The sequence below is a fragment of the Larus michahellis genome, chromosome 4, assembly GCF_964199755.1.
Source record: "Larus michahellis chromosome 4, bLarMic1.1, whole genome shotgun sequence".
NCBI lineage: Eukaryota > Metazoa > Chordata > Aves > Charadriiformes > Laridae > Larus > Larus michahellis.
Window position 1 is genome coordinate 55,247,800 of NC_133899.1, and position 26,233 is coordinate 55,274,032.

A 26,233-nucleotide genomic window follows, 5' to 3' on the forward strand; every position below is an offset into this window, starting at 1 on the left:
CACACTCAGTGTATAATTATTTGGGAAGGTCACTTAATTCCTCTGTGCTCTGAGGAGCACATAAAGATCCTCCACTGCACTTTAAAATACTCTGGGAGGCAGAGAGGAAGAATGCTGCAAGGCCCGAGAGACTTTCTTAACATTACTGTACCTGAATAGCATCCTACATGCTCAGTTTTATGAGTCTGTAACTCAATAAAAACTAGAAAAAAAATGGAAAAAGGATGGTCTTGGGCTGCACTAATCTTAGCAAACAACAATATAGTTTATGCACAGAAACAGAAATTCTACCTGGGACCAGTCATACATTATTTCAGCTGGAATTCCTGCAGTCCAGAGTTTCTGAACAATATTGATAGCTCTACCCATTGACATCTGACCAACACTTACAACCAGCAGGTCACATGAGCTGACAGAAACCTGAAGGGAAAGTAAAAACAAAGGGAGACAGTATGAGCCACAAGACCATCTTTTCCCCTTCATAAGGCAGTTAAAGTAATAAAGAATAAATACACTAATGTTTTTCAAAATGCATCAAACTGAAATAAAGGGATTACATACACCTCTTTTTAGAGCCACCATCTAACTAAGCGTGTTTGAAAGTCACTGAAGCTTTATCTTTGACGAAAAGCATCTGCACAGCCTCAGCTTGCAAACTACCCTAGCCTATTGTGTTCTTTCCTTCCCACTCTACCTAGCAATGTTAATTTATTCTTATAAAGAAAAGTTAATAAAATACACATTCCACAACCAAGTGAAGTTGTGTGACACTGTACGAAGCAGTCCATTTTCTTAAGTTTCCTTCCTTCTCCACCTTCTATACTTTTATAAAGGCAGAAGTGGTAGGGGCAAAGTAACAATAGCTGAATATCTATAGTTGTACTCTTCTATCTGAAACAATCCACAGGCTGAGAGAAATGTCCCATTTAAATTAAAAATAAAAGGGCATAAGCCCGAAGACCCTCTCTTCCCCTAGTTCTTATTTTACTAACCAATTCTACGTAGAGTAACAGAAGAAAACAGGTCATCTTGATGTTTGCTGTCTGTTTCAGTATGGTATTATTTTGGGATACATCTGAACATTTTATTTTTTGCCCCTCTGTGGCTACAATTAGGTTACTGAACTGTCAGGAGTAAACAAAGAAGCAACCCCCCCCCCCCACCTCTCAAAAACGAGACTTACAGACTCTTCCATGCTGGAAATAGCAGCAGTTATTTTATCTATAGCTATGCTGACTCCAACAGCTGAAGGAACTGGTCCTACCATCTGCGGCCCTCTAAATTGTGGAATCTCAGAACAAAACAAAACAAAACAGAAGACCCAAATAGTTATCTTTGCAAAATGTCAAAAAGGTTTTTAATATTTTCATGGTTCAAAAAAAAAAAGAAAAAATAATCTAAATTAATTATAAGAGATGAGCACATACCAAATGATCATATCTGCCCCCCGCAGCAAGAATTTCAGGCACAGTTCTTTGTCTTCTTTTGATGTATGCTATAAACTGAAAGATAATACCATTGTGCTGCTGTATTTTGTAAACTAGTCCCAGATTTATAGATACCTGTAAAATAAAAATGAATATGTGTACAAGACCTGTACCAATATTACCAGTTAATATAATCAGTTTCCTATTAGCAGTATGGATTGAAAACGCTGTTCTCACATCAGACAGACATACGGAAACACTCTGTATCTCCAGAAATTTAAAATACAATTAAAAATAAGGAAATGATGCTTTAATCTTAAAGCATCCACAGAGACCTATAGCACAAAACCCAAACAGCAAGCCTCAAGGAAGGTAAAGGAGGGGAGGCCTTTCGTAGTCATCAGCTTTCTGTATTTTTAAAATATTTATAGTTTGTTTCAAAATGTAAAATTCCTTTATGCTCTAGGTAAGGCTTTTGACCTCAGTTGAAGAAAAAAAAAAAGTCTGTGTGTCATTAGAAAGAAATTAAGACAGAGACCTCTGACTGGAAGAGGTCTTATTCTTAAAATGCGTCTTTTTTTAAAACAAACAAACAAACCGGGAGCTGGCTGAGTGACAGAACTCAGAGGGTTGTGATCAGTGGCACAGAGTCCAGTTGGAGGCCTGTAACGAGTGGTGTCCCTCAGGGGTCAATACTTGGACCAATTTTGTTCAATATATTCATTAATGACCTAGATGAGGGGACAGAGTGTATCCTCAGCAAGTTTGCTGATGATACCAAGCTGGCAGGGGTGGCCGACACTCCAGAGGGCCGTGCTGCCATCCAGCGTGACCTGGACAGGCTGGAGAGCTGGGCAGAGAAGAACCTAATGAGGTTCAACAAAAGCAAGTGTAGGGTCCTGCACCTGGGGAGGAAGAATGCCAAACACCAGTATATGTTAGGGGCGGACATGCTGGGAAGCAGCTCTGAGGAGAAGGACCTGGGGGTCCTGGTAGACAGCAAATTATCCATGAGCCAGCAGTGTGCCCTTGTCGCCAAGAAGGCCAATGGCATCCTGGGCTGCATAGGGAAGACTGTGGCCAGTAGGTCGAGGGAGGTCATTCTCCCCCTCTACTCTGCACTGGTGAGGCCACAACTGGAGTACTGTGTCCAGTTTTGGGCTCCCCAGTTCAAGAGGGACAGGGAACTACTGGAGCGAGTCCAGCGAAGGGCAACCAAGATGATTATGGGACTGGAGCACCTCCCTTATGAGGAAAGGCTGAAAGAGCTGGGACTCTTTAGCCTGGAGAAGAGAAGGTTGAGGGGGGACCTGATTAATGTTTACAAGTATCTAAAGGGTGGGTTTAAGGAGGACAGAGCCAGGCTCTTTTCAATGGTTCCCAGCGACAGGACAAGGGGCAATGGGCACAAGCTAGAACATAGGAAGTTCCGTTCAAATACACGGAAAAACTTCTTTACAGTGAGGGTGACAGAGCACTGGCACAGGCTGCCCAGGGAGGTTGTGGAGTCCCCTTCTCTGGAGATTTTCAAGACCCGCCTGGATGCAGCCCTGAGGGATGTGGTTTAGGCAATCCTGCTCTAGCAGGGGAGTTGGACTAGATGATCTCTAGAGGTCCCTTCCAACTCTGAAGATTCTGTGATTCCGTGATCCGTGAAACCAACCCACAAAAACCCCAAAACCAACCAACCAAAAAAAATCAACACCAGTATTATTACTTGTCATCAAAAGACACTTTGATGTGCTTTTTCTATTCTAAAATATCATTACTTTGTTTCCTGGCAAATTACAAGGCCCAGCAGCCTATAAATCCATTAATTTATTAGCAGAGTATTCTACAAACCTGAAGTTTTATTCCAAGTTGCTTTAACAGACCAATGATTTCCTCCAAATCCTTCATGCCATGCTTCAACAGCTGAGTGACACCTGGCTTTTGTTTTATCATTGTGTTTAAAAATGGAAATACATTACTTGCTTCCCCCTTCTGCTCAATGAATCTGTAGAGGCGAGAAAGCTAAAAACAAAATGCAAATAAAAAAGCCATAGGTAGCATCACTGACAGCACTCACAATAGGTCACATCTAAAAAAAAAAAAAAGAAAAATATTTGACTTGGTGTAAGTAAAATATCTGCCTTTTCTGCTTGTTTTGCCTATCAGCCTGTTTTTACCTAGTGAGTTGAGGAAAGGAATGGACAGGCACAAGTCTCATCAGGGTGTCCAGGAGTTAACCTCAACTCTTTATGCACATTCCTCAACATCTGCAATTATTTTTTGTAAAGTTTCTCTCTGTTTGCTTTACTAAATACCACTGTACAGTATTCCATTTACTCTTTAATTGTTTCCACAGTCTGAAAAATACATTTAAAAGAAGAAAGAAACTTGGACAGTTGCAATACTGACTTCCAGAGAGGATAGAGAACAAAATCAGACCACTATGAAAGAGACTGATCTATTTGGAACAGCAGATGTACAGTTTATTTTTCTTACTCTGGTTGATTAAATGGCAGTAAATAAAATATTGCTGACTTATGTCAAGTTACAGTGAAATTAACATTGAATTAAAATTACTTACACTATTTGATGTGAGAGAAAGATTACAGAATTTGGCTTCTACTTCTCTTTTCGTTAGCTTTTCAGTCTACAAGAGAAACAGATTCAAATGTATTCTACAACTGAGTTACCAAAAAAACTAAATTACTATTGCCGAGAAGAATTAAACCACAACTTTAGTATCTGTAATTAAAGGTTGCATTTTCAAACTGCAGTAATACTGTAAAAGAACAAAACCAATAAACACATTTTCCACCTATCTTGTAGTGAGGCCACATTCGTCTTGGTTTCAAGAAGCAACAAAAAGTATAAAAATACCGATTTTGTTGAAAAACACTGCTGTATAAATACTGAAATGCTTATGTAAATTAGTAAATAAAAAAAGAATAAAATTAAGGGAAATAAAATAGGCATTTTGTTGGGATTTAAACACTAGCTTAATTATTCAAATGAATTTAATCTATTTTCTCTGCTTATAAGGTAGAAAAGATCAACATGATACTAAGATACATTTTAAAGTTTTTATTGAATAGCCTACCAGTTCTTACACAGGGGTATAATTCTCTCATAAATACACATTTAAAAATCATCTTAAAACAACCCAATCCAGAAGTAACAAAAAAGTAATTAATCTAAGTTTACAGCCCAAAGATCGACAGTCTTTTTATATATCAACAGGATGTTCCTTATTATGCTGGCGATGGGCTGTTACTCATTTCGGGAGATAGCTCCACAAAATAAGATACTCTACAATGATGATTACAGAGATTAGGTTAATAACTAATATCTTACCACAGCATCATAGAGAATGATGTAAACTTGATTGAGTTTATCCTCTGGTATCCCACAGTGCAAAAGTATAGCTTTCAGTAAGGCAGTGTGGTTCAAGTAAATACTGTAATTTCTTTCCTAACAAACGGTAAGGAAAAAAGAAAGGAAGAAAGGGAAAAAAAAGTTTTACTTCCACTCCATTTTATTAAAAAGAAAAAAAAGAAAAATGGTTTTTCCTAAATATTTAATAGTAGTTAAAAACTAACGTCAGACTTCTTATTCCACCCCCTTACCTTCCATCTAGAGCTAAAGAACAGGCAAGGCTTGTACTATTTTACCATAATCACTTATCTGACAGAAGAAAGACTATTTCAATGGCACTGTAACGATTCAATTACTATTTCCTTTGCACACAAACCTATGCCTCATTTTAAGCTTACCTATGAAACATGTTTTTTATTTAAATGACAGTGTCCTATAACTGACTATTGATAAAATGTGAAAACAGTTCTGTACTTGCTAAGGTTAAAGTATCTATCCTTTTTAAGCACGTTAGACAAAAATATTTACTTAGATTAAAATTTTAGGATAGAAAAAGAGAGCAAAAGGGATGATTAGAGAATCTACCTGTAGCACTGAAAACTCCTGAATGATTTCTGAAATGGCATAAATTGTTTCTGCTATAGGCAAAAAGCTATTTCCAGTAGATGTAATAATGTCAAATGCACATTCTAGGAGTTCTTTGGGATGACAGCGGTCTAACTTCCGAGGTCTGAAAACTCGCTCTATACAGTATCTAAAGGAAACAATGAAGAACGAATCAGCATCTTCAGTGGTCACTGTCATAAAGCATAGCATCTGTGCAAAACGTCACCTCTCCGTCCTTTACCTTTTCAAGTTTGATATGTTATTTCGAGCTACAAATCTTGCAAAAGGAATCTGAAAAATAAAGTACATAAAAATCATTAAAGAAAAACTTTCAGTCTGACTAGACTCTGAAACTTGGTATAAATTATTACTGTTCAGTAACACTTGTACTCTCACATGTGTAATAATGCCTTAAATATTTACCATAGCCAAGTAATATTAATGTAACCATCCTTGCTGCAGATTTTAAATAAAAACATCCCGCCCCCCAAGTTCCTAGAAGAGCTTGGAGAAGGACACAAGGACCTTTCTTAATTACCCAAATACATGCAAAATACATCATAAATTGACTACAAGCCTATTAAAATGTACAAACAGGTATTTTACTGTCTACGTAAAGATGTAAAGGAATATTTTTCAGTAAGTCTTTGGTCAACACATTTTCTAAAACAAGTAATTTCAACGGTAAGATCACATTTTTAGATCCTGCACAAATCCTTAACTGTGAATCATATCGTATAGCTTGATGTTACAAATGCAGAGGAAGGGTGAGTTTAACTGACCTTTAATTAATGGAACAGAATATAAAGAGTCAGGTTCTTTAACTGTCAATAATAAACAAAAAAATATATAACTTAAAGCATTTAGGTGTTAAATTAAATACAAGGTAATTAACTAGGTCAACCTTGCATATAATTGGGTAGTACTGATAGAGGAATCTCAGACAGTAGAATTTCAACCGCGCAAACAGCTGTTCCTCTCAAGAGTAGAATGATCCTTGACAACACCTGTTTGAGGAACATAAGACTGGGTTGCCTGTTCCCCACTTTCTCTATAAAGACTTACAGATAAGAAAGGGATGGGAATATTTCACTGGCCATTGGAAAACTCTTGTCTCTTATTATGTGCAGAACAAAACCCCAAAAAACCAAGAACTGACATCTATCACATTTATAATATGGCATTATTTTCACCTAGGTTTTTAAAAAAAAAAAAGGGGGGGGGGGAAATGGAAGAAAAAAAAAAAAAAGGTAAAGTATATTTCTTTCCGGTGCAATCAGGGCTCCAGCTATCAAGACCAGGAATATGGCACTAAGGAATACAGGAACAGACATGACACTGAAAGACAGATACACTGCTTCAGCAGTCAGAAGTATAAGCCTCAACCAAATTTATGACTAGCAAATCAAAGGTATTTACAAACACCACAGCTCTCTTCAAACCCAGCTTTGCCTGTAGAGATGATACTACTTACTCTGAGGTCATAAGGAAGCATTACCAGCATCCCACTGTGATCCATGAAATACGAAGCTTCATTATGTTCATATAATTTTTTATTTCTGGGCATTAGCAGTGGAGTATGCAGCTTGATGGCTCCTGCATAAAACCAGTAAAATACCATTATCTCCCATTTCAGAAGCAGCATCTGCTTTTTCACAAGCTCATGAAGAGCCTTGCAGGGTATGATATCTCAACTGACACCTTAAAAAAATGACATTATTTTAAATGTCTTTAGTAGACTTTCTTCTTCCACCATTTAAAGAAAGCTACCAAATAAACTTTGATGTTCTATCTTGCACACTTCTCGGGCTCAGCAGGCAGCCCAACAGAGAACTGCCAATTCCACAGCCCCAGCAGAATCCTCACCTTGCCCTCTCTCTTTAAACACCACCCTTCACAAAAGCCTGCATACACAACAGATGAGAAACTCTCCAGATACCAATAGTGCTGTTTTGGACCAGAGGCACTTCCATAGAGAACAAGTATTGTCCAGAAATGTTGTATCCTGTGTCTCAAAAACATACTGGAAGTGTTTGTGGTTCATTTTAAAACCTCATAAATACCATCTTTTGCTGACTATATTTTGCAACCCTCTATCTATATGAATCCTTACTATTAATAATATTGCTAATAATTGAAAAATACCTTCCTGTTTTAAATTCTCTACCGATTCTCAAGCAGCTACTTTATTATAGAGGCTTTACTCACGTCTTCAATTAGATTTCAACATAAGCACTTAAATTGGGAAAAAAAACCCAGCCTCAAATACAACGAAATACTTCTATCCATTGCAGATGGCAGATACAAACTAAGGGAGAAAATACATATCAAAAAAAAACCATTTTTTTTTCAAAATGAATTAAAACATTTCAATCTCTAAAATGCTGACAAACACTTTCCAAAGTCTGTCAAGCTTTAAATGGGTGGTCTGGGGGAGTAACTTCTCCTTACTTGATGTTGCATTTTTAAAGTTTCTCATTCTTTTGTATTATCAAACCCTGATCATGCTTCATCATATTATGATATATTAGGAAATCTCTCAGTTTCTAATTCTGTATTTTATATAAAATAATATCATGAATCATTACAGTATTTCAAATGTGACTGTGCGCATAAATTTTCTTCGTCTCTTAAAAACTAATTTTAAGCAAATACTATTACTAATGACTGGATAGAGTCCTGGAAAGAAAAGGCTTTAAACACCATGATACCAGCTCTGGATCAGGAAGTTCCTGAGCAGCCAATTATTGCTAAAAGCAGTATCACTGAAAGTACCACTAAACACTTGCTCTGTTTCCACACTCCTGAGGCCATTCCCATCCTGGCTATGTTCAGACACAGGTTACTGTGCTATACGGATGCCTGGTCTTTCACCATAGAGCCATCCTTATACTTAGATCTAGATTTTACACAACACTCCCTACCTCTAAAAGCTCATACAGACTTACCAGAACAACCAAATACATCCGAAGATATACTTAAGATTTTCACTGTTCTTTCTACAGAAAATTTAAATAATTCAGATTTCAAGTTAACAGCTATTACTGGGATGCCAAAATAACAGCAAAAAACAATGGAAAACTTCAAATGATATGCAACTACTGAACATAGTGTCTGGACAATTTTCTTAAATCTATTCAGTCACGAAAAAGGAAACGAACAACTGTTGTAAGCACACCCACCGTGTCTTTTAAATATCCGGCTGACAATCTCACATACATGCTGCTGTATCTTGGCTGCCCAAATAGAAAAACTACCCTGAAACCATCACAAATAAAAAGAACATATATAATTCATATACCAAGAACACTCCATGTAATATAGGCAATAAGCATTCTGATATCTTGTCCCACTATAATAAATTGTAATGCTTACATAATAAAAAAAACCAACATAGCTATATAAAGCATTACTGTACCACATTACCTTGTATTTCTTTAGATTTAGAAAGAATTAAGAATTGAGAAACCAAGAATTACTTCAATTGCCATGATTAAAAAGGGAAGAAAACAGTCACACGCAAATCAGGTGCAAGTACCATTAGTTTGATAGAAATGAAGAGTGAAGAAAGTAATCATTTGGACAGAAGCTTAAAGCTCTAGCTGCTACAATCAAACACTACTCTCATCACTGAAGAATGAACGTAAAGTTCAAATAGGAAGTGATAATTCAAGCCCACATACTACAGATCTGTAGTTTTAAATGGGAACTAACATGAAGGTTAAGAGATAACGCAATTCTCTCAAACATGTTTTGAGTTTACCCATCAAAACATTTTTTTTAAAATCCAACATAGGAAAACAACCCTACACATCCCCTAAAGACCTACAAACCTTCAGCAAATCACTGTCATAGGTATAGTCTATAGCTGGAGATACACGCTGTGAAAATATCTGACTCATCATAGTCCGGTAGGCCTTTCCATCCACATTTGCTAAGGTGTGGTGGAGTACTTCATGGAGTTCAGACTCTTCCATCTGTGGTGGTGGAAGATGTTCACTTTTTAACAGCTCCACAGCTGTTGGTCGTGCTGCAGGATCATGGTTCAGGAGCCATGTAATAACTGATCTCTACAAATTAAATCAAAATTTTATAGTTCAGAAAATTTTTATATATTAGCAGTATTTACAACAAACATACATTAATAAAAAAATTATGAGACTGTATAAGGGACAAAAAAGAAAGCACGACCTAAATCTTTAGAGTGGATATTCTTTGCTTATGAAATTCTAAATATCTTTTATTGTGTTACTATCTCAATAAAATTTACTAAACCACACAAATTATTAGAAATTTATCTCTTGGGATGACATAACACGTAGTATCCTTTTGTTGTTCTATGTTATGCTAGCTCTGGCATCTCTTTATTAACAAAGTTAAGAGAAAGCAGAATCATAGGCACAACAAGAAAGATTTGAGAGTTACAGATATTAAAGAAGGGCGAATCAAATCTTCCTGGCGTATTTCAGTAAACTGTACAAGATAGAAACATTTTTATGGTACCAGTAACAGGCAGATTGCTGTTCCACAGGCATAAGAGACAAAAAGCTAAGGCTAATGGTCACTGAAAGAGTCCACTAGCACAAGGAAAAAACTTATCTACATGGTGCAGAAAAGATTACACTGCTCCTTATCACTTCATTTCTTTGCCACAGAAGCATCCACAACAGCTCTTTACAAACACAGAGCAGTCAATTTAGCTTGCAGATCTCTTTCTGTTCTGTGATGCAGATTTCAAAAGTTTAAATTAAGGGTTAGACAATATAGCTGCCATTTGTCTGAGCCTAAAAAATGAAAATTGTCCCTCAGAGCTTAAAAGGTATGCCAGCGAACTCTGCATTTCTTCCTGACTGTGCTCAGGGCATTTTGTAGGTAAGCATATTTCCTCATCAACTTCGTATATTCTTTCAAGATTTTTTTTTTTTTCTTATTTTGTTCTAATGTCACGTAATAAGAACTTGGCAGAGATTACTAATATAAAATTAAGTGGGAAAAATAATAATTACCGTTTCTTGACAGGGATACCTAACAGTTAAATTGTCTTCAAAATTACCTGTTTTGCATTCTTGACTTCATCAAAGTCTTTAGGAAATACAATACTGGGCTATAAAAAACAAAAACAAAACCCTTGAATTATAACAGGCAGTCCACCTTGGTCAGCCTAGTCTTATTTTTAAGTTCTACATATTTAAACAAGGAAACTAAGCATTTTTATTGCCCGTGGGCGGGGCAGAGAAAGCAGAAAACACATGGCAAATTTAGTTTAAAGAGCTAAAAGGGAAAAGAATGTCACTGATATGCTTTTATGATGTCTTATAAAATGAAGATACAGTCCATAATCACAGGCATTTATCAGCTACGCTGACTGATGGTAATACCATTAGAAAATACACAGTGCATGAAGGCAATGTCAGTACCAGCTCCAAACTTTATTCTTCACTTTTCATTAGATAAACTTTTTTTTTTTTTTAAAACACTCCCTGAGAAAACATTTTTGACATGTTTTGCATCCTTTTCCTTCTCTTAAACTATTTCATGCACAGAATTAGTACCTTTTATATCTGTATACTTACCAGTCTTAGCTGGCCAAGAACAAAGATCCTTTCTGATGCAGTACTCATGGGATGGTAAGACATTTCAAAGAATATTATACCCAGACTGAACAGGTCCACTTTCTAAGGAAGAAAAAAAATGGAAACTTAAATGTAATACCAGTGAATTCTCTGCAGAAGATGACAGCAGAGAAAAAAATAATAATGTTTTGGTTAAGTGTCACAATATATTACATCCAGAGAGAGGAGTGGGTTTTTTGTTGTTGCTGTTTTTGTTTTTCAAATTTTTGTTAAATAACATGATCCAGTAAGATTTGGTAGACTTCAATGCCTTCTATCATCACAGCACTGCTATGGCGCAAAGGACTCCCACTTTGAAAGCAGTCTTGCTTTGAAATTCAGCTCATCTCTGCGTACAAGCAGGATCCTCTTTGATGAAAAAAAATGCACCCCCACCTCCCAAAATTAGGAATTCATGAGAGCAATACATAATTCTGATTATGACATTTTACCTTAACTGAAGACTGCAAGACTTCTGTCCAATTTATTTATAAAGGTCCTCCATGATTACACGCTTTTGACTTGAAGTCACTTGCACCTAGTCATCATCACAGCACCAGCATAAAAACCGACTAGCCCACATCCTTCTACCCTTGGTCTCCTCTCAGAGGAATATTTCTCCCTCCCTTGCTTATCGCAGCAGTCCCATCACACCCCATTCCACCTTGAATTCACTTTTGTTGAGCAGGAATGACGCAAATTGTCGATGGTACCTTAGATTCCACGATATCTTTCTCCTAGGCCTGCTTAATCTTACCTGATTGTACGTGGACTTAGTGCTTCCTTGGACCTCTGGGCTGACATACAGCGCAGTGCCAACCATCCCCGTCAAATTACCTACATGGCAAAAGATAAGAGTGCTGGTTTTGACAAAGTGGGAGAGAAATGCAGCATCAAAAGTCAAGAAAATACTTGCTCATCTTCTCTCCTCATTTCTTCTAGGTTGGAATGCATTCCTTATTGAGAGAGACCCAGTCGAGAACAGTTTGCAGAACAGACACGTCTTACCTTCACATGTCAACGATCTGCGTCTGCCTGTAGTATCTAAACCTATCTACTGCTTTACAGAATTGTAGTAGGTCAGCACACAAGTGATACAACTAAATTTCACTTCCATTACACTCATCTTAAGACACATAATGTAGTAAAGTTTTCTCAAAACACAAAATTCAACCTGTTACGGAAGGTGTCAAAAAAAAGCCTACCAAACAAAAAATCCCTGAAGTCTTGAAATTGTCCCGTACAAGCAGGAAAATGGAAGTGCAGATGGAACATTTTTACAGGATCTCTATATACCTTACCATAAGAAAATCACTTATCTATGGCAGAAGGCTAGCAGTGGAAGAAAATGAATTTTTAGATAACAGACAAAACTGCCAGATTATATGTAACACATCTACCGAAAAGTTGGTGATTGCTTCCCCCCCCACTCCCCATAAAAAAGGTTTTATTTTCAAAGCATGAATGGGAAGTTCTAACAGAGTATATAAGACTGCAGAATATAATTGTTTGCTTAAAATAATTTAGAACAAGTTGCTATGTAAACTAACCTGATGGGTCAGATATAGCAAAACTATCCGAGTGATTTTCTTCTTGTTTAGAGACCACCTGAAATCAGGAAAACAGACACCTGAAATGCTTCTATTGGCTTTTCTTACCGCTTTGGTTGGCAATACATGGTTTAATTCCAGAACCTTAGAATTAAAAAAGTTATGGCATTTGTGGAGTCTCCATTTCTGGAGACATTCAAAACCCGCCTGGACACGTTCCTGTGTAACCTGCTCTAAGGTGACCCTGCTCTGGCAGGAGGGTTGGACTAAATGATTTCCAGAGGTCCCTTCCAACCTTATGATTCTATGATTCACAATATAAAGTCCAATGAGCACTATATTTTTATGTTTTGTTTTCAACTTTCATGTTAATACAACAGTAAATTCAAGTTTTTTCATTCACTTTCAGTTGTACTTACTGCATTTGCTGGATGATCTGTAGCTAAACCAAAATCACCAATTTTGACATGATCATCTGAATCTAAAAAAATGTTCACAGGTTTCAAGTCTCTGTGGATCATTCCCTGTTACAGCAGGAGGAAAAAAAAAAAAAAAAAAAGGAGACCCACGGAATATTAAACAATAAACACAACTGAAAATAAAACTCTCTTTATAACAGACTGGAAAACTGTATTACATACTTTTCTTACAGTGGGAAGTCTACTGCATTAAGTCACCGACGATTAATTTTGAAGTAAGACTATAGTCTGTAGCCCAGAAGCTAGAAACAATTTTCAGTGCTACCAGATACCTACAAAATGTTTTTAAAGGTGGTCAAGTTTTTGTGACAAAGGGAAAAATCTAAAGTGTTTCATTACAATAATTCACATTTATGATAAAAATATTCTAAACCCCTAAACAGATTAATAAATGGCAAGGAACAAATCTTGTTAATAAGCACACAAAAATGAATAGAACATGAAGAAATCCATATAGAAAGAGGTGCAACACAGATATTACAGACAGGTCATAACTTGTCATATTCACTGACCTTTTCATGGATGTAAGCTAACCCATCTAAAATTTCTCGGAAAAGTCTCCAGAGCCGACTGGTGTCTTCATATAACCCTTGGTCAATAGTATCCCTTAACGTGCTCTTTTCACAATACTCCATCTTGAGTCGTGCATGTGAAGGGGGCAGAGGGAAGAAAGAGCAGTTTTGTCAAGAAAAGAAACTATCAGAAACTTTTTTTTTTTTAATCTGTGTGCATATTAATGCCTGGTTCTGTAACACACAGTTCAGGAGCAAACAGTACCACCAAAACATTCAGCTGTTTGGTATTTTCCCGAGACCTGTCTTTTAGCTAGAAAACATGCATTCACTTACAGGTCCTACCCCATTTGCTGGGACAATGATAGACTTTGTAGAGTAGTACATTCTCTAAAGTAAATTTTAAGAACAAGGTGAAACCAGCCAAGCCATAATGCACACTTAAACCATACTTTAAAGAATCTCTGGCTTTATTTTACTTGGCGTCTTAACTGCTTATATTATGAACATATGCAGAACAAGCTTATTAAAATCTAATTCCATTAATTGCATCTTTCTTCTAGACAAGCTCTAGCATTGTCTGTTATAAAAAAACACACATCACCACAGAACAGTTAGCTATGATAATCGACTTCTCTCAGAAACAGTCTAAGTCCTAACACAAAGGAGATGTTGTCAGTAGTAAAGCCTGAAGTTGCAAACCTGCAGGAATTTTATTTTGTGCCTACTGTTAGGGCCATACAATGGCTTTGCAAGTCACTGTTTTCTGTTAAAAGAAAGCGCATACACAACATAATGCCTTTGAAGAGAACGCATCTGTGAAATACAGCTTCACCTCTGGAAGTTAATACAGTAGACTTCAACTCCACATTGGGAATTAACACCACAACCAAACCGAAGAACGCCAGCTACAGTGTTATGGGGTTGGGTGGATATTCTAAACAAACAACAAGCACAAGGCAAACAATGCTTTGGAAGCCACAGACTCAAACCAGTTGTTTGGGTGGGTTGTTCTAAGGTTAGGTCAGGAGTTGCTAACTTTTACTTGTACATAAGCCGCGGCAGCAATCCCATTACACACTATGGCACTACAAAACTTTGCTCTCTCCAGGCATAACTACGGCACCTTGGAAGGCATAACAAGCCATGTGCGTTGCACAGTGCCTTCCACAAAACCAGTCTATTGTAAAACCAACACTGAACCCAGTCTCATTCGCGTTTTTTAAAGGTCATTACTTTTCTCATGAAAACCAGCAATTAATCTCTGCAGGCTGGAAAAAACAATATTCTTTTATCTGAAAATGCAAGCACATTTGTACCTGAATATACAGGTAATGCACTGTCTGAATGACTGGTGCCCTGTCTTCTCCTCCATGGCTATTCTTCTCATTGCCTTCTTCATCCTTTATCACAATAAAAGTAACAGAACAGTTACTACAGGAAGATGTCCAGAGGTTTTTTATGCATACTACTATTTTTTAATGGCTGTAACACATTGATGAGAACTCACCTTCCACGGCTAGGTTTGAATAACAGCAAAATAATATATTGACATTTCTGTAATGCCACTAGTTCTAAATAAACTAGAAAAACAGGTGTGACCCAACTTTCATTTTCAAAGTGAGAACATGTAACATTTTGCCATCATTAGACACTGGAGGAAAAACATTCCAGAAGATCTGGATGAAACCTAAATCTCAAAGCATATCATCATGTTTTTTTAAAAAAAATTAAAAAATAAAAAAATCTGAAACTAAAATATACAAAGCTCACTTAATGCAATTAACATGCAACACCCGCCCCCAAGCAATAATTTTGGTATAGCATATATAGTGACAAAATGCACTACCATATGATTAAATGAGGCATTGAAAGCTTTTTCATGCCAATGTACATTACAACAGAAAGAGGAAGGAGATGAAGCTTTAATAAGAGCATCTTACAGATCATTGGGATTGGCAACGACAGATTCTAGATGCTGTAGTAAAACTGTGCATTAGCTCTCCAGTGAAACAGTGCCCTGACTGTTCACAGCAAGTGCTGTGGCACAAACTCTTATAATCACCTAAAACCTTACACATTATCCTGACTTTCCATCTCTTTTTGACTGCTAGCAACACGTATTGTCACCACTTTCAAAAAAGTGACTAGCATGAGCAAATATATTGGTTTATATCATCTAAAAGCAGAACAGAATTTCAACTTCCAGATAATGTAAGGCAATCCATATGGTTAACTGATAAATCATGTACATACTGAAGTGTTAAACTTGCAATAACCAGGCTCATGACTAAAGCGCAACACACATTTAGCTCAATGTACACTATGGGAAACAGAGTCTAGCCTAGCTGCATCAGACTATGATTTCTATGGAACGCAGCTCATGATGGCACAACATTTTCTCTGATGGAACATAACCTTATGTGGTTCTGTATTTACACCAGCAGTGAAACAAAACTTCCCAACTAACCTGTTTGCTTGTCAAAGACTATTTTATGAGCTTTTCATTTTCACTAGCTCTATCTTGATACTTACTGGAGGATGATCTTTACTGTTTTCATCCTCATTATCAAAAATTATTTCGCTGTCAGAATCTGTGGTTGGCCTGTTTAAAAAAGACAAAGAAAAAACCCTAAAGTTTTGGTTTTCCTTAGATAAATATTACCAAGAAATATTGACTAAAAAATATGGAAACTATTTGTGGAAAAAAAAGAAAAAAAGAAAGTCTAAGCTTCTGCTGAAGATGATCTATATGCCTTAAACAAAAAAGCAAAACAAAACAAAACCTGAGAAAGTATCCTGCTTGCAAAGCAACACTTCCTTTGACAGCCCAGTCTCTTAAAGGAAAGGTATATATTTGCATCAGTAAAATTTAATTTCTATATTCAATAAGCAACACTGATAAGTTTACTTACCTGCTTAAACAAAAAAACACCATGAGTGAAAGAACCACTCCATACACAGAGGCAGGTATGGCTTACGTTTATAAAAATCAAAACAAAAAGGGCAGACAAGATATTTTTCAGGATTTCTAATATTTCAGGATTGTTTATTAAAAACTTCACTCTCAAGGTTGGAAAAGGCAGCACAACATAAAGTAAACAACATAAAGTTGTGCATTCTGACACAAATGCTATGAAACTTCTAGAAGCCTAAATCAGAATTTTCCTCTTACACTGACAGTTTTTAGCTACAAATTTTCCTCTCCCTGGTTATCTGACTGCTGGAAAATACACTGATATTGAACCAGGGGACACAATGGAAATGCAGTGAGTTACCTCTGACAAAAGAAGTGAGAATAAAAGACACAAACTTGGAAAAACCAACTCTGCTGACATTCACTACAGTGCCAATACCGAAGCCTACTTACAAAAATGAATGCGAGAACACTCCATCACCATCATCATCGTCATCACTGGACTCCTGATCAGCTCCACTGAATTTGTTGCTGGAGGATCTTTCGCATGAAGTACTCCACTCAACTGAACTTGTCAAAACCAGAGGAGGAGCATTAGCTTCCACATCATTTGTCTCCTCAGCAGCATGGATGAAGAGACCAGCTTTGGTAGGCACTCTTTTCTCTTCAGTTGTTTCAGATGATGACAGAGCGGGAACAGGACTTTCATGTTTTTCTATCCAAGCATTGTAATACCTCACAATATTCTCATGGTTCAAGCGGGAAAGTAATGTTACTTCCCCCTTAATCCTCCGAAATTGCTTGCTGGCAGGGTTTATGCGGATACGTTTCACAGCATAATAGCAACCATCAAGCTTATTTCTCACCTGCAAAATTAAAATAAATCTAAAGTCAAATGCTTATAAATGTCTTACCAAGAGAGCCAGACGTAAAATGATTTAATGGAAGAGGAAGTTTTCCTTCCACCTGGGAAATGACTACAATTCAAATGCAAGCTTCCTCATAATGACAGGCTTCTCCCCAGACTCACAGCAATCTCTTGCAAAACTTATCAGCCTACAGAATTCCGGATAAAAATCACAACACAGGCACAGCACACTAGAAAGTAATAAATAAAACCATGCATACATTGAATATATCGTTTTGCTTCAGAGAAAACAAATACATCCCCAAAAAGGATTCCACAGAAGGAAGTAATTTTTTACCATACCTTGATGACTGCTCCAAAAGCCCCTTTACCAAGTAATTTCAGCTCTTCAAACTCATTGTAGTAGCGTGAAAATTGTCTCTGTGTTTCTGTGAAGAACGAAGCGCTGGATATCTGACTGCTGGGTACAACTGTCTCGATGCAATCTATACCTGCTGAATCTGTAAACAAGGACATCAAAATTACCACCACTAGCAGTATGGGGCCATGGGGATAAAGCACAAGGGAATAACAAATAAGCATCAGGAAGAAGATAAAAACTAAACAACTTCAAGTGCAACTAAAACCTAAAATACAGAAGTGCTCTGCTGTGTAGAGTTAAGCTCTGGTACAAGAATAAACCTTAATACAGTTTTAATTACTAACATTAATTATGGTGGACAAAGGAACCGATTCTAACAAGAACATAATGAGGAAAGAAGTCTCATTGGAACAGCATCTTCCAAGGACAAAGTTAAGTCTGACATTTACACCATGCAGGAGGTGGATGAATCTACAGGCTTAACTAAAGCATCAGCTGCTTCTATTGATGAGACCACAGCAGTCAGCCTACACCAGCTAGTCATGGATATAAAAGCTAGTATGGCCTTTAATTTCTAGGTTAGTTAATATAAAACACTTGTGCAGTCTTGTGAAGCTCTAGCACAGCTCAATTCTTCTGTTACTGCAGGCATGTAGTCCATTTATTTAGCAGAATACAGAAAGAACCAAGTTTCTTACCATCTAGATTTTCTTCAGCTACAGGTATTTTCATTCGTGGAATGTTTATAAAACTGTGTTGTAACAACTGCTGAGGAGTCCATCTTTCCTTATCTTCCAAGCAAACGCATCTATTAGCAAACCAAGGAGAGATCTGTTCAAAGCTCTACTCCACAGCAGGCCTAAATATTCAAAGAGGTCTCCTTATATTTAAGAAATTATCACCTTTATCATTCAGATGGGAATCAGAAGCAAAGACAGACTAAATGACTTATCCGCAGTGACACACAGAGTTGGTGGCAGGGCAGAGAAGAAAAGAGCACCAGACCTGTTCGCCCGAACCCCAGAGTAGCAGCCTGAGCCATTAGTGAGCAACCACCTCTTCTCTAAAAACTATGACTAGCGACACAGGGGGATTTAGCTGTTCTTTCAAAAAAACGTTCAAGTCTTTAAAAAAAAAAGAAGAAAAAAAAAGTCAAAGACAAAAAGATAGAGGAACGCAACAAACATACTTTTCCAGAAAGTCTTGGAAGTCAGCAGGTAAACTGGTAGGAACAGCAACTGGATATTCCTTGGTTAGTTGGCCCTGGCTGAGTGATAGCAGAAGCAAGCCCAGACTCCACACATCTCCTTTTTTTCCAGGTTTGCTGGGAAGACCATCCTCACTAAAACGAACTTTGGTTTGCTCAAAAACATCTGCTTTGCAGATATCAGCTAAGCGTTTGGAAATGCTGTAGTCTGTCACCTTGATGTTTCCTTCAGCATCTACCAGGACACTGGAAGCACAAAGAACTTTGTGCACTACTGAATTATTGTGCAAGTAGTCAAGAGCTGACAAGATCTGGGTCACATAATGTCGCAACTGCTCAACTGGAACTGGAGTCTCTTTGTGTAAGTATGTAGAAAGGCTGTAACCACTTATGTGCTCCACTAAAATGTCCACCACAATTGAATCGTCCCGTTCTTTAAGGTTCATACATTTATAATGTACTATGTTTGGGTGACTTAGCTTCATCAGTGAGCTGAACTCTGTTTCTGCACCCTGAAGCTGTTAGAGAAACACAACATAACATGCATTGTGTCATACCTCATGAACACACCACTACAAAAATATATAACATATACAAAATACATATAAAATATATGACATTCTCATCCTTTTCTGGAAAGGAAGTATTGTACACAAGGGGCAAGAACAACTTTGGTTTCTGCCAGGTAAGCTTGATTCCCTCTTTCTCTAGAATTTTAATATTTTATTAATTTATTTATGCATACTTGCAAATACACTTTCTTCCATTTATTTTATTGTAAATGAACTCGTGAATACCCCAATACGCCCATCTTCCGTGGTGCAGATACTCTAAACCCTAGCATTTTCAAGCTCATCATCACCCTCTCAAGTTTAATATGAACTAGCAGCCTCAAGAAAAAGCACTGAACCCCACCTATGCTTTATTAAGCCAAATACAAAATAAGGGCATTACCTGTTTCTTACACTTCTCAATCTTTTCTATTTCTTGCGATGTAAGAAACCTTCCCATTTTTTTTTGCCAGTGCAGAACCCACTCATATACTAAAACAAAGTCTCCACTGCGAATTTCCAAGGCATTGTAGACCGATTTACCAAGCTGTTCATCTTTGCCTATACATAAAGAGAAAGAAGAGGAACATGGCTTCTTTTGTTTCTAAAGACTTGACAAGAGCTCCTACAAATGCTAAACAAACAAGCAGTAAGCCTGTTTCTACAATTTCAGAAACACAAACCTAATTACAACTAAACAAGCTCCATACCTACCATGGTAGGTACAGAAAATGGTATGATGAGACTGAATGCTATGCGGCAGTAGTCAAATGAAAGCAATAACACTTTGGCAAAAAACTGCTGCACATTTTAAAGAATTTCAGGTTTTAATAAACGAACACTCTTCCTGCTGAGCAAATCCCAAGCTCTACACTCAGTAACATAATTGTTTATCCTCAAACTGCAAAACAATAAAATTCTCTTTGCCCTGGAGTCTTTCTGGCTATACCTGAAGGTGTATAGCACTGAGGAAGTGCTACGTTAACAATCAACAATGAAAACATTTGATGGTTCGTTCATGGAGGTCTTTCAGCTCTGACGGTCTCATATCGTTGCCTGTATTTATGTTTTCTCTAAAATGTCTGCTTTTATGCCATTGCTATCAGCAGCAATGGAAGGACTGTAAGCATGCATTTCTAACCCTGTGCTCATCACTGGTTTCACACGTTACTGAAAGCTAAATGACTTCTTGCTTGGTAGTCATGTGTATCTGACAAGCTAGCTATTTAAATTTACAAGTAAATAGTTTTCAGTATTATTTTAGTTACATAGAGAATATAAAATGTTGAGAAAGTGCAGGGTTTTTTTGTATGGCCATTCAGTTACGTAATTGTATCTGGAGAAGCAAATTTTTACTTAAAATAGTCCTAAGAAAATACAAAATATTTACCACAAAGTAACTTTTCCTAGTACGCTCTCCCACTCGACTGGGACATTTCACACTCCACAACAATATTCTCTCCGCCCTTGCTGCTAGTACCTCTTAACATTGTTTAAGTTCTCCCTCTCAAAAAGAGCAACAGCCCAAACCCCAATATTTCGAGCTGCAATGGTAATTTTGCTTACCTAGACATTTTCCTTTATGGACAATAAGTTGTCCAGAACCACTTGTGCTGAAGTTCAAAACTTCGTAATTTCCAGAAGACTCTTCGTTATTACTAACAGAAAAGTGGCGTTCTCGTCTGCAACGTGAACAGAACATTTGTCTCCACCTCAAAAAGATATTATTGTTGCAGTCCCTAAGACCTTAAAGGTATCAGTTTTGCAAGAGGATTAGCTTTCAGAGACTTTTGCATCCAATGATAATATCCATTGATTTCAAAGACACTGAGTTAGTGCAAAGATATATGTTTGATTAGAAATCCAGCATTTTAGCAGCAACCTCATGCTACACTGGGTCGCTATATTCAAAGCCAGAAATAGAACCCAAAACTGAAAACTTGTGCATCTTAGGATCACACTCATAGTAAACATTTTACAGCTCTGAAAAATACATAAGTTTGACTTGATTTGCGTTCTCTTTCAAAACATTACAAACAAAGCAAATAAATACAATTTTGGAAGTTCATTCCAGCTTTAGCTTAATTATTTTTCCTAATTTAAAATGGATTTCCCATTTGCCTCCTTTACTACCCTAAACTCCTCCTTCAAGAAAAGGGAAGTTTTGCAAAAAACTTTCAAAGCAAGTATGATTAGGGTGTTTCTTCTCACGTTCATGTACGGAGCTGCACTCAAGACCAGAAAGAACTCAAGACCACTAAACCAAATCAACCTCCACTCCTTCTTGGTACAATCTATTTAAAAATTAATAGAAATATCACCACTGTAAGAGTATCCTCCAAATAAATGCAATCACGTATAGAGATCACAGGAGTGTATGAAGGGTAATGTAGACGCTCTTTCAAAATATTGAATTTATTAAAAGAAAACAAAAAGAGGTAAAAAGTGCTACATAGAAAGGAGGTACCACAGGGAACTTCTTACAATTGCTTCATAAAGAAAAATAGACAAAAGAAAGCATCTGGCTTTCTGAATTCATATATATATTTTATAAAGGAAATTATTTTAGATTTTAATAGTCTTCTAAAAGTTTGTATCACAATATCCAAAGTTTCAGGCTTCATAAACAGATAAAAATACAGCACCATTCTTCCTGTGAAGAGAGACCTCAAAACTAAACACATCTAGCTTTTGCTTAACTCTACAAACATGGCATCATTAGAAGTTTCAACATTTCAAAATCCTTTGTGATTATTTTCACCACTGTTAAAATAAGTAACTCTGCCTTTTTGGTTTTGTTAGGTTTTGGTTTTTTTCTTAATAAGAACACATAATATAAGAATTTGTGTGGCAAGTCAATATAAGTCCACTGTGCTCTTCATTAAAGCATAGTAACAAACCTTTGAGACGCACATCATGTTCCGCAAGCACAGACAGTGTCTCATTTGTTAGCAAGAGGATAGAAAGAGATTTATGGACTATCAAACACTATATAGAAACAACTGCCAAATACGACTTGGGATAGGCAAAGGGAAGAGATGACAGCAAGAGTCAAAGTAGGATAGATCAAAGAAAAACTTCTGCTTCAGGTAGCCAGTGTTGCTGATGCATGATGCGAAAACAATTTTGAAGTCTATAGACAAGAAAAAAAAGCAGGAATGCACTATTTCGATTAAAACAGTAGTCCAAATAACAAGTCATTGGCACAACCTGAATGAAAACTAGGAAAATTAATACCAGGATATCTCCACTGTCTTTGACAGTTATATTAGCTATGAACACAGGAAAGGGGGGAAAAAAGAAAATTAAAAAAACCCCCAAAACCTCAAAACAAAACCAAAACCCCAACCTACCAATCCTCACCTACATAAGTTATGTACCAGCAAAAGAATCCTCCAATAACTCTGATCTTCCCTGCAATAAGTTGCTCTGCAAATGCAATCAGCATTATCCCATTCTCCAACAAGGAACTTTATACTAATGTATCTTCACAGCAAATGTTTTGAGATCAATACAAGCTTTAAGTTACTGTGCTATTACAAAACCTTCATTAGCTGATTTTAAATCATTTTTTTCTGCAACTGCCAATATATTGCATACTTTTAAGAAACTAAGTAAGCCCTGAATATACCTTCCAATGATGGCCAAATACTTTCTAAGGTAAACTAAGGGCCAAGCTGACTCTCTTAATTGGAAAGTTCCCAACTACAGCATGTGAATGAGTTAAACCATAACAAATGAAGTGGGGGAGGAACGGGAGGGGGCAGACCAAAACAAACAGCTAAGCAACACAGCACATTACTCTCTTGCCTTCAAATTTCACTTTGAAATCTAATGTTTGAAAAAAAATTAATAAAAAATCCACATGCAAACAGACATACTTACTTTGAACGTCCAGCTGAATTTGGTCGGTGTTTATTATTCACTTTATGTTCCAAACAGCTCCCATTTAAACTGGAACCAACTCTATATCCTGCAGCATCTCTCCTCTGAGAATTTTCTTGATTTGTCAGAGCAGCTATTTCTAAACGTTCCTATAAATCAGGAAAAACACCAAGTAAGTACAGAAACTGCTTCCTATCCTCAAAATATGCCTGTACTTGACTACCATTCTATAAAGTCACCCAGATCACAGAAGAAATAGGCTGAGAAAGATGTGCTGAGATTTAGAAAATACCTTTCAGCACTGCCCATAGGAAAGAAGTAAAGATTCTTTATAATGAAACTGGAAACATTAACACACTGGCTTTTTTCTACATCTGCTTGAAAATGTCCATCTCAGTACACTTAAGATGCTAATATATTAAATTACTTTGCCTTACAGTTGATTTTATTCCAGAAATAAACCCCATAAAATCAAGAACTTATTTTAACCTAGGTCTATTAGAAGCACTGTATGAGAAAAGATGTCCAGGACAATTCAGTCATGTAAATTTCTCAAATTTTTATAAGCATATGCTACAGTCCTGGGAAAAAGTTACTGCGATGGTTTTTGCATGCCTGCTTAGAAAGAATACCTGTTTGGCAATCTCTTTCTTTTTTCTTTCTTCTCTTTTCTCTTCTTCCCTTCTCTGAATTTCTTTAAGGATTTCACGTTGCTGAAATTAATTTCAGTGTTGTTAGAGATGCAACAGTACATACAATATAACTGCTAATTTTACCCTGGTTAAAAAAACAAACAAAACAAAACACAAAAAACGATTTTATGCTGATTTTTCAAAAGCGTTAAAGACAACTTGTGGATCTCACAAGAATAAAAATATAGAAGTCAAATTATCTCTCCTAAGCAATTTAACAGCATTAGTTGTATGATATAGGAGAACAGAGTTGTTGACAGAAGAAAATTACTGCTCCTGACAGACCCAGCAATAAAGTTTCATACACAGGAAACACTGCGGAATAAGCTAAAACATTTTTTAAAAAAAAAGATATATTCTATTCGTATTCCCAGCGTGGAGACTCCACGCTACTAGTCTCTGTGAGACTATTAATAAATCCCCTCATTTCTAGTGAGGAATGTATGTGGGTCCAAGGTCCCCTTACAATAAATGTATTATGCTCTCTAGAGAATTTTGTCACAGTGAACATCTGAGTCACCCTATAGGTGAATGAAGGTATGATTACATATCTCTGCAGTTAATACTTCCTAGTTTAAGATGGAACACACTTAATATATATATTTGCTTATGCTTTTGTATAAGGTCCTCTTTGTAAGTGATTTCCATAGGACCAGAAATCAACATTAAGGCTTGTTTCAGGCATAACTATTTCTCAGGTTTAAAAACACACAATTAAAATATTACAATTGCAGCAGCAGATAGTTCATATAGTACACATTGATCAACTCACACTGACAGGTCTGACAAAGTAATAATTCACTAAAACCCACTGCTATGCAGGATGATTTACAGAATCATGATTGTTTATGTTATTTTAAGAATGCAGAGTTATTCACACTTTAATTTCTCTTACCTCCTGCTCCTCTCTTCTCTTAACTTCTTGTACCCTACGCAATTCCTCCTGAGCCAGTCTTTCCTGTTCTTTTTGATGATTTTTCAGCATTTCTTCATGAAAAGACTTGGAAGGTGGTTTATTGTACTCACTGAGAAATGACTGTACATGGTCAGCAAGTTCAAATATCATCACCTGAAAGAAAACAAACACGAATCACACGCAGGGATCAAAGAACAAGTAGATCACACAGTAAAATGACATCCAACTCAAAAAAGCAACACAGCAGCACCACAACTGCTCATTTTGTTACTTATCAGGGAGAATTTACTGTATTTTGATATTTTTTGTCAGAACTATTTATTAATAAACTGTAACATGAAAAATCCCTGACCACAGTAGCAAATACAGCAAAAATTACTGAAAGACAGCCAACTTCAAATATCTTCTTTTTCTAAAAAAAATTTGAAGTTAAAAAAATTTTTCCTCTTCTCATCTTCTTTTAGGCATATTTTGCCATTCACAAGGATATGTTTATGACATATGGGCCACAACAGAATAAATCCTTTGCAATTTTCTATTACTGTATCTACTGCTATGAAATACTTCTTTCACTGCTAACATGAAATCCAATCCTTCCTCTGCAAACTGTACTGCCCAGTTAGAGTTCTAACTAGAACTGTAAAGCCACTTAAATCATTCCGCCTTGATATAACCACAACTACTAAAATAAAGATTGCACTGAAATATCAGCTGAATTCTGCTACATGGTCTGCAAGGTTGGAATCAATTTTCAGTTACTGTTTACTTGAACTGGGTATGTATTGATGATCTGTTGACCTGTCAAGGGCTTAAGCTTTCATCAGTCTAGTAGCATCCCTTTATTAATTCAAGCAATACACAGTGCTAACAGACCATCAAATCTCCAAAATTAAAGAGCAGTATGTCAGAAAGATGCATCCCAGCAGTCAGCAGCAGCACTGAGCTGGATCTGCATGTATGGGTGGGAGAACAGCCAAACTAAATTCTACCATCTGCCTGTAACAGGCTGACATTTAGAAGATTCTCAAACTCTGAATCCCCTGCTTGAAAAAGAATGAAGCCAAGAGGCAAGTCAGAACAGAAAGAATAGCACAATATGCATGTATCTGACATGTACAAACTAAAATATCTTTCCCAGGTTACCATTCAGAAGGCAAGGCAATCAATCATGCCCGCACACACATATTAAAAAAAAAGAGGATGAATCTCAATTAATTAAAAAACCACAAACAATCTGCTGTTCAGTTTGACAGGTAACTGAGGTATTTTCAAATTTTACATATTGCA

The 26,233-nt window shown here is 36.7% G+C and overlaps 1 protein-coding gene across 6 annotated transcripts in view; it reads right to left on the bottom strand.

Moving 5' to 3' along the window:
• The window catches only part of EIF2AK4 (eukaryotic translation initiation factor 2 alpha kinase 4), a 42,191-nt gene that overhangs the window by 10,752 nt on the left and 5,206 nt on the right, over positions 1–26,233 (bottom strand). For 3 of the 6 annotated variants that reach the window (XR_012586729.1, XR_012586728.1, XM_074584965.1), the window contains exons 4-31: positions 24,926–25,099; positions 23,971–24,051; positions 23,339–23,487; positions 21,020–21,135; positions 19,857–20,014; positions 18,885–19,420; positions 18,394–18,503; positions 17,677–17,834; positions 16,920–17,332; positions 16,085–16,154; positions 14,869–14,952; positions 13,550–13,672; positions 12,978–13,082; positions 12,559–12,616; positions 11,766–11,845; positions 10,970–11,071; positions 10,450–10,500; positions 9,230–9,466; positions 8,579–8,654; positions 6,871–6,992; positions 5,638–5,687; positions 5,376–5,544; positions 4,770–4,886; positions 4,000–4,065; positions 3,270–3,440; positions 1,428–1,562; positions 1,184–1,291; positions 308–420 (exon numbers count right to left, since the gene is read on the bottom strand). Coding sequence is in view for 2 of the 6 variants with exons in the window: in XM_074584965.1 (XP_074441066.1) it covers positions 308–420; positions 1,184–1,291; positions 1,428–1,562; positions 3,270–3,440; positions 4,000–4,065; positions 4,770–4,886; positions 5,376–5,544; positions 5,638–5,687; positions 6,871–6,992; positions 8,579–8,654; positions 9,230–9,466; positions 10,450–10,500; positions 10,970–11,071; positions 11,766–11,845; positions 12,559–12,616; positions 12,978–13,082; positions 13,550–13,672; positions 14,869–14,952; positions 16,085–16,154; positions 16,920–17,332; positions 17,677–17,834; positions 18,394–18,503; positions 18,885–19,420; positions 19,857–20,014; positions 21,020–21,135; positions 23,339–23,487; positions 23,971–24,051; positions 24,926–25,099 (3,932 nt within the window). In the remaining 4 variants the exon portion in view is untranslated. Of the gene's footprint in view, positions 1–291; positions 421–1,183; positions 1,292–1,427; positions 1,563–3,269; positions 3,441–3,999; positions 4,066–4,769; positions 4,887–5,375; positions 5,545–5,637; positions 5,688–6,870; positions 6,993–8,578; positions 8,655–9,229; positions 9,467–10,449; positions 10,501–10,969; positions 11,072–11,765; positions 11,846–12,558; positions 12,617–12,977; positions 13,083–13,549; positions 13,673–14,868; positions 14,953–16,084; positions 16,155–16,919; positions 17,333–17,676; positions 17,835–18,393; positions 18,504–18,884; positions 19,421–19,856; positions 20,015–21,019; positions 21,136–23,338; positions 23,488–23,970; positions 24,052–24,925; positions 25,100–26,233 lie in introns of all 6 variants that reach the window. The other 3 variants (XR_012586727.1, XR_012586726.1, XM_074584963.1) reach the window with 1 other exon arrangement.